The sequence below is a fragment of the Pteronotus mesoamericanus genome, unplaced genomic scaffold (genome assembly GCF_021234165.1).
Source record: "Pteronotus mesoamericanus isolate MK-2021 breed Mesoamerican mustached bat unplaced genomic scaffold, CSHL_Meso_final contig_73, whole genome shotgun sequence".
Classification (NCBI taxonomy): domain Eukaryota; kingdom Metazoa; phylum Chordata; class Mammalia; order Chiroptera; family Mormoopidae; genus Pteronotus; species Pteronotus mesoamericanus.
In genome coordinates, this window is record NW_026555245.1 from 31,867,362 (window position 1) to 31,881,396 (window position 14,035).

The following is a 14,035-nucleotide window of genomic DNA, read 5'->3' on the forward strand; positions in this document are numbered from 1 at the left end:
TATATGTATATTCTATATAGTATAGAATATCTATACTACCAGAGAATTACTTAGAAATTAAGTACTTTAGGTTGTCCCTGTGCTTAATGTAATTTTATTTACTTAAGTAAGAAATGATAATAAAATACAATGGGATAGGTTTTGGACTTTTAAGAGAATAAATGAAACTCTTCTGTTTAGGTCATTGAATTGGAAAATCGGCTAAAATCTTTTGAGAAAAGGTCAAGAAAATTACAAGAAGGAAATAAAAAATTAACAAAAGAAAATGATTTCCTGAAATCCCTCTTAAAACAGCAGGAAGAGAATGCAGAGACCAGAGAAAAAGAGCTAGAACAGCTACAAAAGAGGAGTAGAGATGTAGAAAAAGACAAAGCTGATCTTCAAAAAAAAATCAGTGAGCTGGAGAGAGAAGTCACTTTCCTAAGGAGACAAGTGGCACAAGCTAATGGGTTGAAAAATGAAAATGAAGAAGTGATGAATTCAGTGGAGAAATTGCAACATTCAGCAGACAAAGCTAAATCTGAGATGACCGCCACAAAAGTGAGATCTGGACAATATGATTGTAAAACAACCACTACCAAGGTTAAATTCAAAACCGCCAAGAAAAAGTGCTCTGTGGGTCGTTACCACACTGTTCTCAATCACTCCATCAAGGTTATGAGCAATGTGTTTGAGAACCTCAGCAAGGACAAGGACTGGGAGGATATGAGTGAAAGCAGGTAAGGCTCTCATTAACTTGGCTCTGTGGTGGGGACATTGTGCATATGTAAAGCGCAAGCAAATGGAGATTGAATTTCAACTACTGTTGATTTGGTATTCAGAAAAAATGCTGTCAGATCCTTTGAAATATCTTGGGAGGTCTTGTTCTGAGCTTATTGACTGAAATTTGCATGCAAAATTAGCCACAACTGCATGAGTATTTGAATAGGTGCCAGGAAACCCAAAAGAAGGCAATGCTTGATTTCTTCCAGTGATGCTATTTTCATGCAGTCATGAGGCTTGAAATTGACAGTTTGGCAGGTTGATTTAATTTGCTGGCCCTTTGCATATTCACCACTGACAGCTAAGGATTCCCAGGCAAGCCTACTAAGTCGGTTTAGTTATCTTGTGACATGCCAACCTGGGAGGAGAAACATTTTTCCCCTTTAATTTAGTTAGATAAATTTTGAATGACCCATTTCAGCTTGTTACCAGATGTCTACAAGCTGTTTAACATCCTTTAAATTAAGAACCATCTTCACTAATTATTTCATGTATGTATTATGCAAAGTCATTGTACTAACTTTAATTGAATGGTGGTTAAAATTTAGTTCTTTAAAGTTACAGCTCTGCAGATTCCGAGTTTTAAGTTATATAACCCCTGGTGAGTAGCAACAGGAGAATAATAAAAATCTATAATACTTCTTGCCCTTATCCCTGGCTATACATTCATATATACACTTGAAGCATTTCAGTAACCACAAAGGCAAGTGGGTAATAGAACACCTCTTTTAGACTTACATAGAGGGGAAGTTTAATGTGGCCCAAATTGCTAACAGACAAATTGAACAGTCTTCCATAATTCTGTCTTGTTTTATAATGGCATATATTTCCTTTTATTTTCCTAAGGTTTTTTTTAAAGTCCCAAATAGTGGTCTCTTTTAGATTTAGGATTGTGGGGGCACAAAAAAATATATAACCTTTTCTCCTACTTTCTAAGTTCTTTCATCTGGCCTAATTATCCAATTAACAGAGACAGACTAACAGGACAGTATGTCCAAGACTTATTACTATGAGGTACATGCTGGGCATATCATAAAATATGAGATCTAAAATGCATTGAACAGTTGAAGCTTACATGTTATTCTGGACAAAGGAGAAGTGGGGCGGGATGTGGGATTCCAAAGGAAGAAGGTAATTAACAGGTAGGAGAAAGAGCAAACATATGGTCATCAAGTTCTTGCTGGACCTTCCAGAAATAGTGGGACACAGAAGGAAAAAGACTTTGCTAGATTTCTTCCTGTCCATCACATATGTATTAATTCATGTGTGCCAAGGTGAATATGCTAAGGTTTCCTTTCTGAAACAGGTTTTTCTATCTCAGTTCCTTTAGGTATGAAAGGGGGCGGTCAAAGGTTCTTTCTGAGTCTTTTGTTTTTTAATAACCAGCTTAAAATCAGTGTCACAAAAGGCATATTTTGGGGTGACAAAACTTTGGTCCCCTCAGAATGTCTCTGGATAGTTTTCTTAAGCTTAGACATAGAACTGAAACTTACCTTAAAATGTGGTTCTCAGACCTGTGTGCATATTAGAATCACCTTGGATCTTGTAAAAATTCCAAATCTCAGGCCACATCCCAGTACAATTCAATCTTAACTTCTGGAGTGAGATAAAAGCTTCAGTATTTTTTTTTTGAAGTTCTCCAGCTGATTCCAATATGCAGGCAAGTTTGGGAGCCACTGCTTTAAGTAACCATTGGATCAAGCACCTTATCATCAGGCAGGTGAAAAATTCACAAATTTATGAAGGAGAGGAAGAAGGACCAAATCTGCATTTTCATTCTTTGTTAACTTGTCTAAGGTTTTTTTCCCCCCAGTTCTTAAAAGCAATTAGAGATAAAAATACTAGGTAGCTAAAATCCACTAAGCACTTATTTATGTCTTTGAGGAAATTCTAGTTTCAGCTACTAATTATATCTCAGCCAGTTGGAACTACCTCACTCTTCATAGTATAGTGGTCTACTTTACTCATGTGTGAGCACACATCTATGATAAAATATGTGAAAGTTAATACACACAATTCTAATTTCTAATTTCATCATATTAGTACATGTACAGAAGGTCACATATTTTGGGAGACATATCACACACTATCTCTTAAAACATAGGGTTGTCATTTAAGTTATTCAGCAGTGAAACTCAGTTTTACACTGTGAGGATTAAGTGTTAAATTTCCTGCCTGACAGAATAGTCTTAGGAATCACTCAGCTGCAAAGAATTCTTCAACAATTAGAAACCCCACAGTGGAGTCTAAGGGCTGCAGAACATTCTATTTCCCTTAGTTTTTCATAATCTGAAATATAAGAAATTTACTTGGATACTGAGAAAAATAGAGCTTTGTTCTTGATATATAAATATATAATTATTACCTTATCAATATTAATTTCCTTTAGTGACATAGTATTACAAAAGCATGCTGTCAAATGACAAAAATAATGCCATTTAGCAATGAGTTTGAAGCCCTTTATTCAAGGGACAACATCTATGGATTAGGGGTTTACAGAACCTAACAAGCAGTGGGGCACTCTTCCTGAGGGACTTTTGACAAGAGAGTTTATAGAGCATTTGAAGAGGCAACGAAGAAACAGGGCATGATTGGCCAGGAAGTTGAGTATTTCCAGTAAGGCCCGTTTTCTAGGGTAAGATAAGCTAGCTAAAGCTGAGTTGCAGAACTGTGATTGGGGTAGGTTAGGTTTCCTTGACAGTGAGGTGCGGGATGGAAAAAAACTCATTTTCCTTCTCCCCTTCTAAGTTCTTGTGGCTGGACTAATATATAAATTAACGTGAGACAGATTAACATGAGGAAATGACTAAATGTATTATACAGTGTCTGGCAGAGGTAACGTCTTTGAGTGCGGGTGGTAGGGTGTGTGAATATCTCACATGAGATGGACAGCAATTTGAACATTTCACCTAAACTGTTATATGGTGTGCTTAAATGTGATATTGTTATGTTACAGAATTACATGCTTACGATTTTATAATAAAACTTTTTTATGTAATAAAAAAGACACTATTTGTGCCAGACCCCATGTATGTGCATACTGGGGTTCCGTGCAAATATGGAGTTTGTAGTTTGGGACTTCAAAGGGAAGAATGCAGTTCACATGGAGGTAGAAAAGCAAATATTTGGCAAATAAATGTTTGCTGGGCCATCTTTAATAATAGGACACAGAACTTTGATCAAAGGGGTCTTAGTAAGTCCCCCCTGAGTATCATATACCAGTTAATATTAAACTGTAGTTACCTGTGATTTTATCTCCCTTACTGGAGGAGGTTATCTATGTAAATTCTTTCAGGGCATAAGAGGAAGTTCAAAGCTTTTTTCTGAGTCTTCTGTTTCTCGAAAATAACTTAAAATAATTAATGTTCCAAAGGCATAATAGGGGGTGGCAAACTCTGCCCCCCCTCCCAGAGTTTTTTCAAATAAATGTGGCTGACTTAGATTTAAATTTCTGACATGGGCTGGTCCATTGGGGCAGCCTGCATTTTGTGAGCCCCAATATACAAACTACCATTATCAATGTCCATTCAGTAATGGGTGATAATCAGGAGTTGTTAATACCTTAAACAAGAAAACAATTTCAGCAAACCATATTTATCTAATTTGTGGGTAACATAGCCATTGAAAGGATGGAAACTATTTTATAAAATAGAATCAAAATCCCCAAAGATCTCAATAGACTGGGAAGATACGGTAGTACACAAGACTACAGGGTTCTTCCTTTGGCTATAAAATGTCATTCACTCAACTATACGATGGGAAAAATATGGGACTTTACAACAAGTGTACGTAAAAATATTTTATGAGGCTTTGTTAAATCCTATATGAGTCTACGGTAGAACATACATGCCAGAAAAGTATACACAATTTTAGTCTGCACCTACCTGGAGTTCTACTAAGTACTTGTGCACTTGGAATATGAAACTATTATGAAACATAATGCTCCATCGAAATAAGCTGGACTACATTCAAGTGTGACTAGGGTAAGAAAACACCTCAAAAGCATACATACATATTAGAAATATTTGAAAAAGCTAAGGATGTTTTCTCTTAGAGATGAATCAAACATCATGTAACTGTGTTTTATCAGTTAAAAGATCATCCATGTGGAAAAAGGGATTGAGTTTACTTGCATGTTCTGCTAAACCTCAGCATTTGTAATCTTCCTTCCTTGCTTTATGTTTTCTTTTTAACACATACTATTAGCATACTATATATTTTACTTCTTATTTGTTACCTGTCCCCCCTCATCCCACTAGGAAGAAAGCTGTATGACAGCAGGGATTTTTATCTACTTGAGTTACTTACTACTTTATTTCTAATGCCCAGCAAAGTGCCTGGCACATGATTGATGCTTAACAAGTACTTTAATGAATGATGAATGGCCCTAAGAGATGAAACTGGGATAAATGGGTGAAAGCCGCGAGGATTCAAATTTTGTCCCAGAGTAAAGGAAAACTTTGTTAGAAATGTTAAAGCTTTATGCCCTGGTTCAGAAAGTAGTGAATACTCCAACCCTAGAATTGTTAAAACTTGTGCCTCCTGAGTTAACACTTAGTAAAAATACTATAAAAGTGATGCCAATATGCATTTGATACTAGATAATCCAATTCCTTGATGAGATTTTATAATTTTCTAAAATACATTTAGATTAATCTTCTTTCTTAATGCTGAGAACCAGTAAGTGCTTGAATTAAACTTACAGCTTTGTATGTAGTATGTGTATAATATTATTTGATCTTGAACTTAAAAAAGGTATATTTAACAACTCTTCTTCTTGGGTTTTATGTCCCCTGCTTTTTTCCCCAATACCAGTGATGCTGAAATGCAGACCTCTCAAAATTTGGGAACAGTTATTGTAGAAACATCCCAGAAAATAAGTCCTATAGAAGATGGGAGAGACCAGAAAGAAGGTGATCAAACAGAAGACAGCCAAGTGCAAGGAAAAAGAATAGTACAAATATATTCAAATACGGATGACAAAACACCAAAGGTATATGATACATTTTGCTTAATTATAAGCTATGTTCTTAATTTTATCTTATGCTTTATAACTTAAATCAAGTTTTGTTGCAAGTAACTTGAATCCCTAAAACATGAACTTTTTTCTGATATTTGCAATGCAAATACATACTTCTTTATATTGTTCAACTTCAGTTTGTTACTGTATTTTGTATAGATAAAATGGAAATAGAAAGTATTCTCATAAATACAAATATTAAGTTATTTATACCTCAGCCAAAAAAATTAAAGGTGATAATAAGCTCACTTTTGTTTTCAGGTATATGAAATATACCAAGTGTGGAAAATACTGTTTTTTATTAGCCTTTGTGATAATACAGTTATTTAGTTTAACTACATCTATCAATTTCTAGTATTTACCTTATTTCCCAATATGTTTCAAATCTTAAAAAAAATTAATGTTCCAAAAAATTAATTTTTCTTAACAACTTATTCAGTAATTCTTACTGTGTATATATCATGTCACCAAGAGGTTTACCTGTTTGGCATAAATCAGTATAAAACAGAGGCAAGATAATTTTGTTGTAAAAAATAGTCTTTTAATTAACCTCTAGTGTTATTTTAAAACCAAATCCAAAAGTGTTTATTTTTTGAGGCCTGGCAAGGACTCTGGAAGAAAAAGTTCAAAGATGACTAAAGTCTACTTTAGTTACCACCAGAACAAAGTTCAGATGAAAAATTATATGCAAAGTGTCTGCTAATTCATTGACTGATTGGTAAATAGATAGATTGTATGAAAGCTCCCATTTTGCCACATATTACTTGGTTGTCAATTTTCTTTAGTTGAAGTCTTTTATGTGCAGCACAATGAGTATGTAAATAAAAGTAACTCATAATTCCATTTATATAGTAAGAGAAGATAGTATAAACTACTTTGAATAAATCTATGCACATTGTTTGCAGTCAGAAAAATAAAATTGACCAAATTGTAGCAATTTTGTTTTGAAAATGTAAGTACTCACTAACTCCAAAAATAACCATTATTTTAACTTTAATTTAATTGCTAACCTTTATAATTTTATCTCTCTTAAAATTATGGTTAATTTTGCCTGTTTTTGAATTTTATGGATTCTATACAGTATATCGCCTTTTGTGTCTGGCTTCTTCAGTATTATCTGGAGTTCATTCACTTTTATTGTTGTTTATTGTACTTCATTGTCTGAATATACCTCAATTTATGTATTCTACTGCTGAATTTTGTGTTTCTTCAGTTTGGATTTCCTGCAAATAATGTTGCAATGAGTATTCTTATACATGTCTTCTGTTGCATAAGCCTGAGCACATCTGTAATGAAATACTGGGGGTGGAATTACTGCACCATAGATTAAGTTTTTCTAAGATTTTCATTGATAATGGTATTTTTCAAGTGTTGTACCAATTTGTTGTACCTACCAGCACACTGTTAAAATTTTTATTGCCCCTTCTCAGCACTTGGTATGTGAATGTTTCTTATCTCAGACCCTTGTGTATGTATGTTGAGGTATATTATTGTCGGTTGAATTTACATTTTTGTGAGTCCTAATAAAGTGGTGAGTACTTACTCATGATTGACCGTATGGAATTCTTTAGTAAATTTAGTAAATGCTTTAGTAAATCTTCAAGTCTCTGCACATTTTGAAAATAAGTTGTCTGTATTTTTCTTAATTATTTCCACGAGTTTTTCTATATACTATGTATGAGCATTTGGCTGCTTATATACTTTGTAGATATCTTACTATACTCCATACTGTGCCTATTCAAGGCTATTAATGTAATCTTTTGAGAAACAGAACATCTTAATTCTAATGTTGTCAACAGTAAAAAATAAAACAATCCCACTAGAAAATGGGCAAACAACATGAACAGACATTTCAACAAAAAAGATAAATGGATAACAATAAGCACATATATATAAAGGTGTTCAACATCATTAATAATTAGAGAAAAGCAGACTAAGACACTGATGAGATACACATCTATCAGGACAACGAAAATAAAAAGATAATGACGGTCCAAATGCTGTAAGGATGTAGTAAAACTGGATCTCTCATACATTTCTGGTGTGAATATAAAGTGGTACAACATTCTGGGAAAACAGTTGGCAGTTTCTTTTAAAAACCTAATCATACACTTAGTACACATGCCAGCTATTTCACTCTTGGACACTTATTCCACAAAAATGAAAATTTATATTTATCCAAAAAACCGGTAATGAATGACTATAACAGCTTTATTTTTAATAGCCAAAAACTAGCAACAACCAAAATTTTCTTTATTAGCTGAATGGTTAAACAAGCTGTGATATATCCATAGCACGGAACACTACCCAGCAATAAAAAAGGTAGAAACTGTTGATACACACAGTGACCTAGCTTTGTGACCTCAAATTTCTCATCTTGAGATGGGGCCTAGGCTTTCTTTCCCATCATCTGGTATTCTGTGTTCTATTTAAGTAGAATTTCAAGATCATAAGGGATTATCAATTGTTCTGTATTTTATTGGCCACTTTCTTGGTCACCTGTCTCTTGATTCCTGCTTTGACCTTATTTTTGGCTTCAGAATTTCCCTTCATATTTACCATGTTACAAAGACACTTTAACAGTGCTTGTTTCAAAGTATGAGAGTTTTTCTGAATTTCTAGTCAGTTAACACACGAAAAGGAAGTTTAGTGTTTTTTTTATTTTGGGTCTAGTTAGTTTGAAACCAAGTCTGGTGACTAATATTTAACTTAGGTAATTATGTTTTGGATCTTTTTACAGTGCTCAGTAATAACACAAGTATTAATTGAATGTTAATAAAGCAATGAAACTTTTAAAAATAGATCTTATGTACTAATTCTAAAGACATGTCCTAATGAGATATCAAAAATATTTTGAGAAATGAAACAATTAGTTGAAAGGAAAGTAATTACTTCAGAGGAAAACATTATCTTAGGGCTTTCTGGTATTTATGTTAACAAATCAGTTTTATTACTTCAGAGCCATATGCCTTATATATAATATAATTTAGATATCCGTCAACATAAGATACAGGGCTCATTGTCAAAGTAACATTCGGTCAAATTTATTTTTTCTTTCCATTTTTGCTATAATTATGTATTTGATCCTAAATTAGGATCTTTGAAATGAAAATTTAAAGAGTTTTCTAGATTGGAGTTATTCATATGTTCCAGCCAATAAAGTTATAAACAAGACCACATATTTTATTATTAAGATTTATAATATTTTGAAACATACTCCTGTTTAAAATTTTGCTTTGGGAAAGCTTTCTAAAATTGGTGAAATGTTTTAGAACAAAAATCAACATAGATTTATTTTATTTATCTTAATCCATTGTAATGTCATTAGGAAAACATGCAGCTTCAAGGAAACTTACTTTATTATCAAAAATATCATTTTAGCTTTATTTCTCAGAAGGAATTCATCAGTCTCCATGGAACAGAGTACAGTATTTGAGAAAAGGACCTAGATTCCCAGAGAATAAGTTATTAAATATTTTATTTTTGTTGCTTTTATTGTATTTACCCCTTGGTTTCTAAGTAGTCCCTAAGCTAAATTACTACTACGTTTAGGGATAATTTTGTATTCGTATCTTTTGCCCTCTAGGTCTACTTTAGTGTATATAATATGTTCATTTATGAGTTATTGGTATCAATTATAGAATTTTATTGTCTAGACATTTTAACTGCATAAATAAATACATTTAAGTAAAGAAATATTATTTATCATTTTGGTTCACTTGACGTTGTTACTGAGTAACAACCTAATTTTTATGAAATCTTTAAATTTAGGATTATTTTCGTTACAAGAATGCCAAAAAGCCAACTTTTCAAAAAAAGAATGGTAATATTCAGAAGAGTTCACATACAGTGGTTCCTACTAGAGGTAAGAATGCATATGTAATTAACAGCATCTTTGTAATTTAATGTGATTTTTAAAATAATATGAACAATATTATTTTTATATAATAGTTACATTTTCTCAGTTAACAGAGAAAAATGGAAAAATATAACTGTCCATAAATCAAGTAGCAATATTATTTTATTACGAGAAAGGATTATATCCTTGCAACAACAGATCAGTGTACTTCAGAATGCGAAAAAAGCAGCAGAATTATCTGTTAAAGAATATAAAGAAGTCAATGAGAAACTTCTTCATCAGCAGCAAGTATCTGATCAACGATTTCAGACAAGCAGACAAACAATAAAGGTAAAGGGAACTTTAAAAATAAATTATAATAGACTATAAGTATATATTTTTGTTTTACATGTGTTTTCTTGGTTCATATTTTTGTTAGACATGTCTACAAGTTAAAAAAAATTTCCAAGCACTGGTAACTAATATAATTACTTTAATACCTAGATTTTAAAAAGTATGGTCATAGTAACAAACAAACTTTATTAGGGAGAGAACTCCAAATCAAAAAGACAAGCACTTTACTAGTATCCCTGTTTTACTTAGTTTTTCTCATCTTAACAATTTTATATATTTATTGAGTTATACCTTATTTTATTTTTATGTTTTTTATTTATTTTTTTATTGTTCAAATACATTTGTCTCCATTTTCCCGCCACCACATTTCCCTGCCTCACCCACCTCCACCTCCGTCCCTCCATCCTTCCCCACTTTGGCTTTTTCCATGGGCTCCATAAATGCATATAGTGTGCCCATTTGCCAATGTCTAAAACTTTGAATTTATCATTATACTTGTAAATCACATTATTGACTGGTAATTGCCTCAGTTTCTATTTGCAATTATTAGTTTAAAATGTGAATGTTTTAATAAAAATATCTATATTAATGTGTTCCTATAACTTATTTATGCTTTTTGTATTCAGGTGAATTGAGTTTTCTGTAATAATTTTTGGACATATTATACCTTATTGCTGGTTATCATAATTAAATCTTAGCACAAATGAAAAAGAAAAATTTTTTTCTTAAGTCTCCATTCCTAAAAGTATTTGTTTGTGTAAAGAATGAATTTTGGAAATCTGTTGTTTTACACATAATTCTTTCAAACATTTTTAGAAAATAATTTTTAATCACAATCACAAACATTTTTAATGATAATGGGTGGACCAAAAAGCCCATGTGGTTTTTTTCTGTAAAATAAAAGACGCATTTTTCATTTTCATCAGTAACTTTATTGATTTGGATATCTTATGTCGGCTATCTCCCATGTGGAATGACATTGATCGTTCTCAATTAATATCTCAATTTGATCGCTATAAACTTCAACTGGTCTATCTTACTGTGGAGCATCATCTGGCAAGAAATCTCCAGATGAAACTTCACAAACCACTTGTGACACATTCGATCAGTCACAGCACCTTCTCTACACACTGCACAAATCTTTTTGTGTGTGTTTCAGCTGTATTTTTACCTTTCTTGAAATAATAAAGCATAATATGCAGAAAATGTGTATTTTCTTCCATCTTCGATATTAAAATATTTACACAAAAATTCACCAATTTTGATAAGTTGTGTTTTAATGCATGCTGATATGACATTGGTCACAATATAATCTAAAAAGTTGTTTCAAATGAAGTTAAAGACAGCTGAGCTCTACTAGAGTCACCTTACGAGAAAAAAACCAAATGAACATTTTGGCCAACCCAATACTTAAATTCTCTACTTCCAATATCTAGTGATTTTATTCAAGCAATAATCAGAATAGTTTTGATTATAAAGAACTTAATGTTATACCTGTTAAACTAACAAGAAGTGTTTTGGCTTTATTCCAAGGTAGCCTTATACCCAAACCTGACCCCTGTTCCATACACACACACACACACACACACACACACACACACACACACACACACACACACACACACACGGTCTGTCCAGAAGGTATCCAGCCACGTGATATGAAAAAGAATACTTATTGAAGAAGATACAAGAAACATTGTACATAGGACAAGGACACCTCAGTGCCCCTCAAAGTAGGCACCTTGTGACCTCACACAGTTCTCCCAATCACCATCAGCTGCCACATTGTATTTTCCCAAGTCTCACTGTAGGTGTGAAATCTCTTCCCTTTCAAAGGTGATTTTAGTTTTTGAAAAAGCCAGTAGTAGCAGGGCACCAAATCTGGGCTGTAGGGAGTCACCTGGGTGATTTGATGTTTTGCCAAGAAATTGCATGAGATGTAATGCATGAGCAGGTATGTTGTCAATGAGGCTGCCAATCACCAGTTGCCCATAGCTGCAGCCTTCTGATTCATTCAAATATTTTCCATTGAGGAATGTTAAAGCCTAGGGCAAAATTTGATGCATATTCTTGGCTCTACTCACTCAGTCATTTTGTTTCTTTTTTATTTATTTTTTTTTCTTTTTTTATTGTTGTCCTATTACAATAGTCCCAATTCCCTGTCCCCTCCCCTTGCTCTTTCTGTTTCTGATTATTTCATTGTTGGTGTACAAAAATGCCTTTGATTTCTAAATGTTGACTTGTATCCCACTACTTTGCCAATACTTATTAGGTTGAGCAATTTTTTGGTGGAGCCTATAGGGTTTTCTATTTAGACTTACATGTTATCTGCAAATAATTACCGTTTTACTTCCTCCTTTTCAATTTGGATGCCTTTTACTACTTTTTCCTGTCCAATCAGCGTGTCTAGGACTTCCAGCAGTATGTTGAATAGAAGTGGTAAATGTGGACATCCTTGTCTTGTTCCTAATCTTAGGGGGAAAGCTCTTAGTTTTTGCCCATTGAGTATGATATAGGTTGTAAGTGTTTTGTATATGGCCTTTATTATGTTGAGGTATGCTCTCACTATTCCCACTTTGCTGAGCATTTTTATCATAAATGGGTTGCTGTACTATATCAAATGCTTTTCCAGGACTATTGATATGATCATGTCATTTTTGTCTTTTTGTTTATGTGGTGCAGTATGTTTATTGATTTGCAAATATTATACCATCCTTGCATCCCTTGGATGAATCCTACTTGATCATGGTGTATGATCTTTTTAATGTATTGCTGGATCTGGTTTGGCAGTATTTTGTTGAGGATTTTAGCATCTGTGTTCATCAATGTTATTGGTCTGTAATTTTCTCTCTTTGTTGTGTCTTTACCTAGTTTTGGAATTAGGATAATACTGGCTTTATAAAAAGCGTTTGGGAAACTTCTCTCTTCTTGAATTTTTTGGAATAGTTTGAGAAGAAGAGGTGTTAGTTCTTCTTTGAATGTTTGGTAAAATACACCTGTGAAGTCCTTTACAGTATTAGGTCCAGGACTTTAGTGTGCCGGGTGTGTTTTGATTATTGCTTCAATTTCCCTAGTTGTTATTGGTCTGCTCAGGCTTCTGCTTCTTCTCAGTTCAGTTTTGGAAGATCATATGGTTCTAGAAATTTGTCCATTTTGCCCAGGTTGTCAAATTTCTCAGGATATAGTTGTTTGTAGTAATTTCTTACAACCCTTTGTATTTCTCTGTATCAGTTGTAATTTCTCCTCTTTCATTTCTGATTTTATTTATTTGGGTCCTCTCTTTTTTTTTCTTGATGAGTCTGGTTAAAGGCTTGTCAATTTTGTTTATCTTTTCAAAGAACAAGATCCTGGATTTATTGATCCTTTGAATTGTTCTTTTAGTCTCTATGTCATTTAATTCTGCTCTGATCTTATTTCCTTCCTCCTACTAGCTGTTTCTCCCTTGCTGCCTTTAACATTCTCTCTTTATCTTTAAATTTTGCCATTTTCATTTACGTGTCTTGGAGTGGGCCTCTTTGTTTTATCATGATTGGGACCTCTATGGTTCCTGGACTTGTATGATTTCTTCTCTCATTAAGTTAGGGAAGTTTTCTGCCATTACTTTTTCAAACAGATTGTCTGTCTATCCCTTGCTCCTCTTCCTTTCCTTCTGGCATTCCTATGATATGGATATGATTATGTTTCATATTGTGTTGCAGCTCTCTTAAACCATCTTCATTCTTTTTGAGTCTTTTTTTGTTTTGTTGCTCTGCTGGGAATTTTTTCCTAAGTTGTCCTCCAGCTCACTTATTTTGATCCTCTGCTTCGTCTGGCCTTCTTTTAATTCTTTACGTGCTCTTTAACTCAGAAATCATATTCTTAATTTCTTCCTGGCTCTTATTGATAGTTTCTGTGTCCTTTTTCATGCTGCTGTAGTTCACAGTAAGTTCCTTGTAGCTTCCCAGTAGATCTTTGTAGTTCTCACTGAGCTCATTGAGTTTCCTTATAAACATTATTTTGAACTCAGTTCCTGATAATCTCCTTGCCTCTGTTTCATTTAGCACTCTTTCTGGGGATTCCTC

The 14,035-nt window shown here is 33.3% G+C and overlaps 1 protein-coding gene across 1 annotated transcript in view; it reads left to right on the plus strand.

Moving 5' to 3' along the window:
- CNTLN (centlein) overlaps positions 1 to 14,035 on the plus strand; it is a 279,122-nt gene that overhangs the window by 189,580 nt on the left and 75,507 nt on the right. The window contains exons 15-18 of the mRNA XM_054583186.1: positions 181 to 719; positions 5,578 to 5,755; positions 9,554 to 9,647; positions 9,748 to 9,971. Coding sequence (XP_054439161.1) covers positions 181 to 719; positions 5,578 to 5,755; positions 9,554 to 9,647; positions 9,748 to 9,971 — 1,035 coding nt within the window. The remainder of the gene's footprint in view (positions 1 to 180; positions 720 to 5,577; positions 5,756 to 9,553; positions 9,648 to 9,747; positions 9,972 to 14,035) is intronic.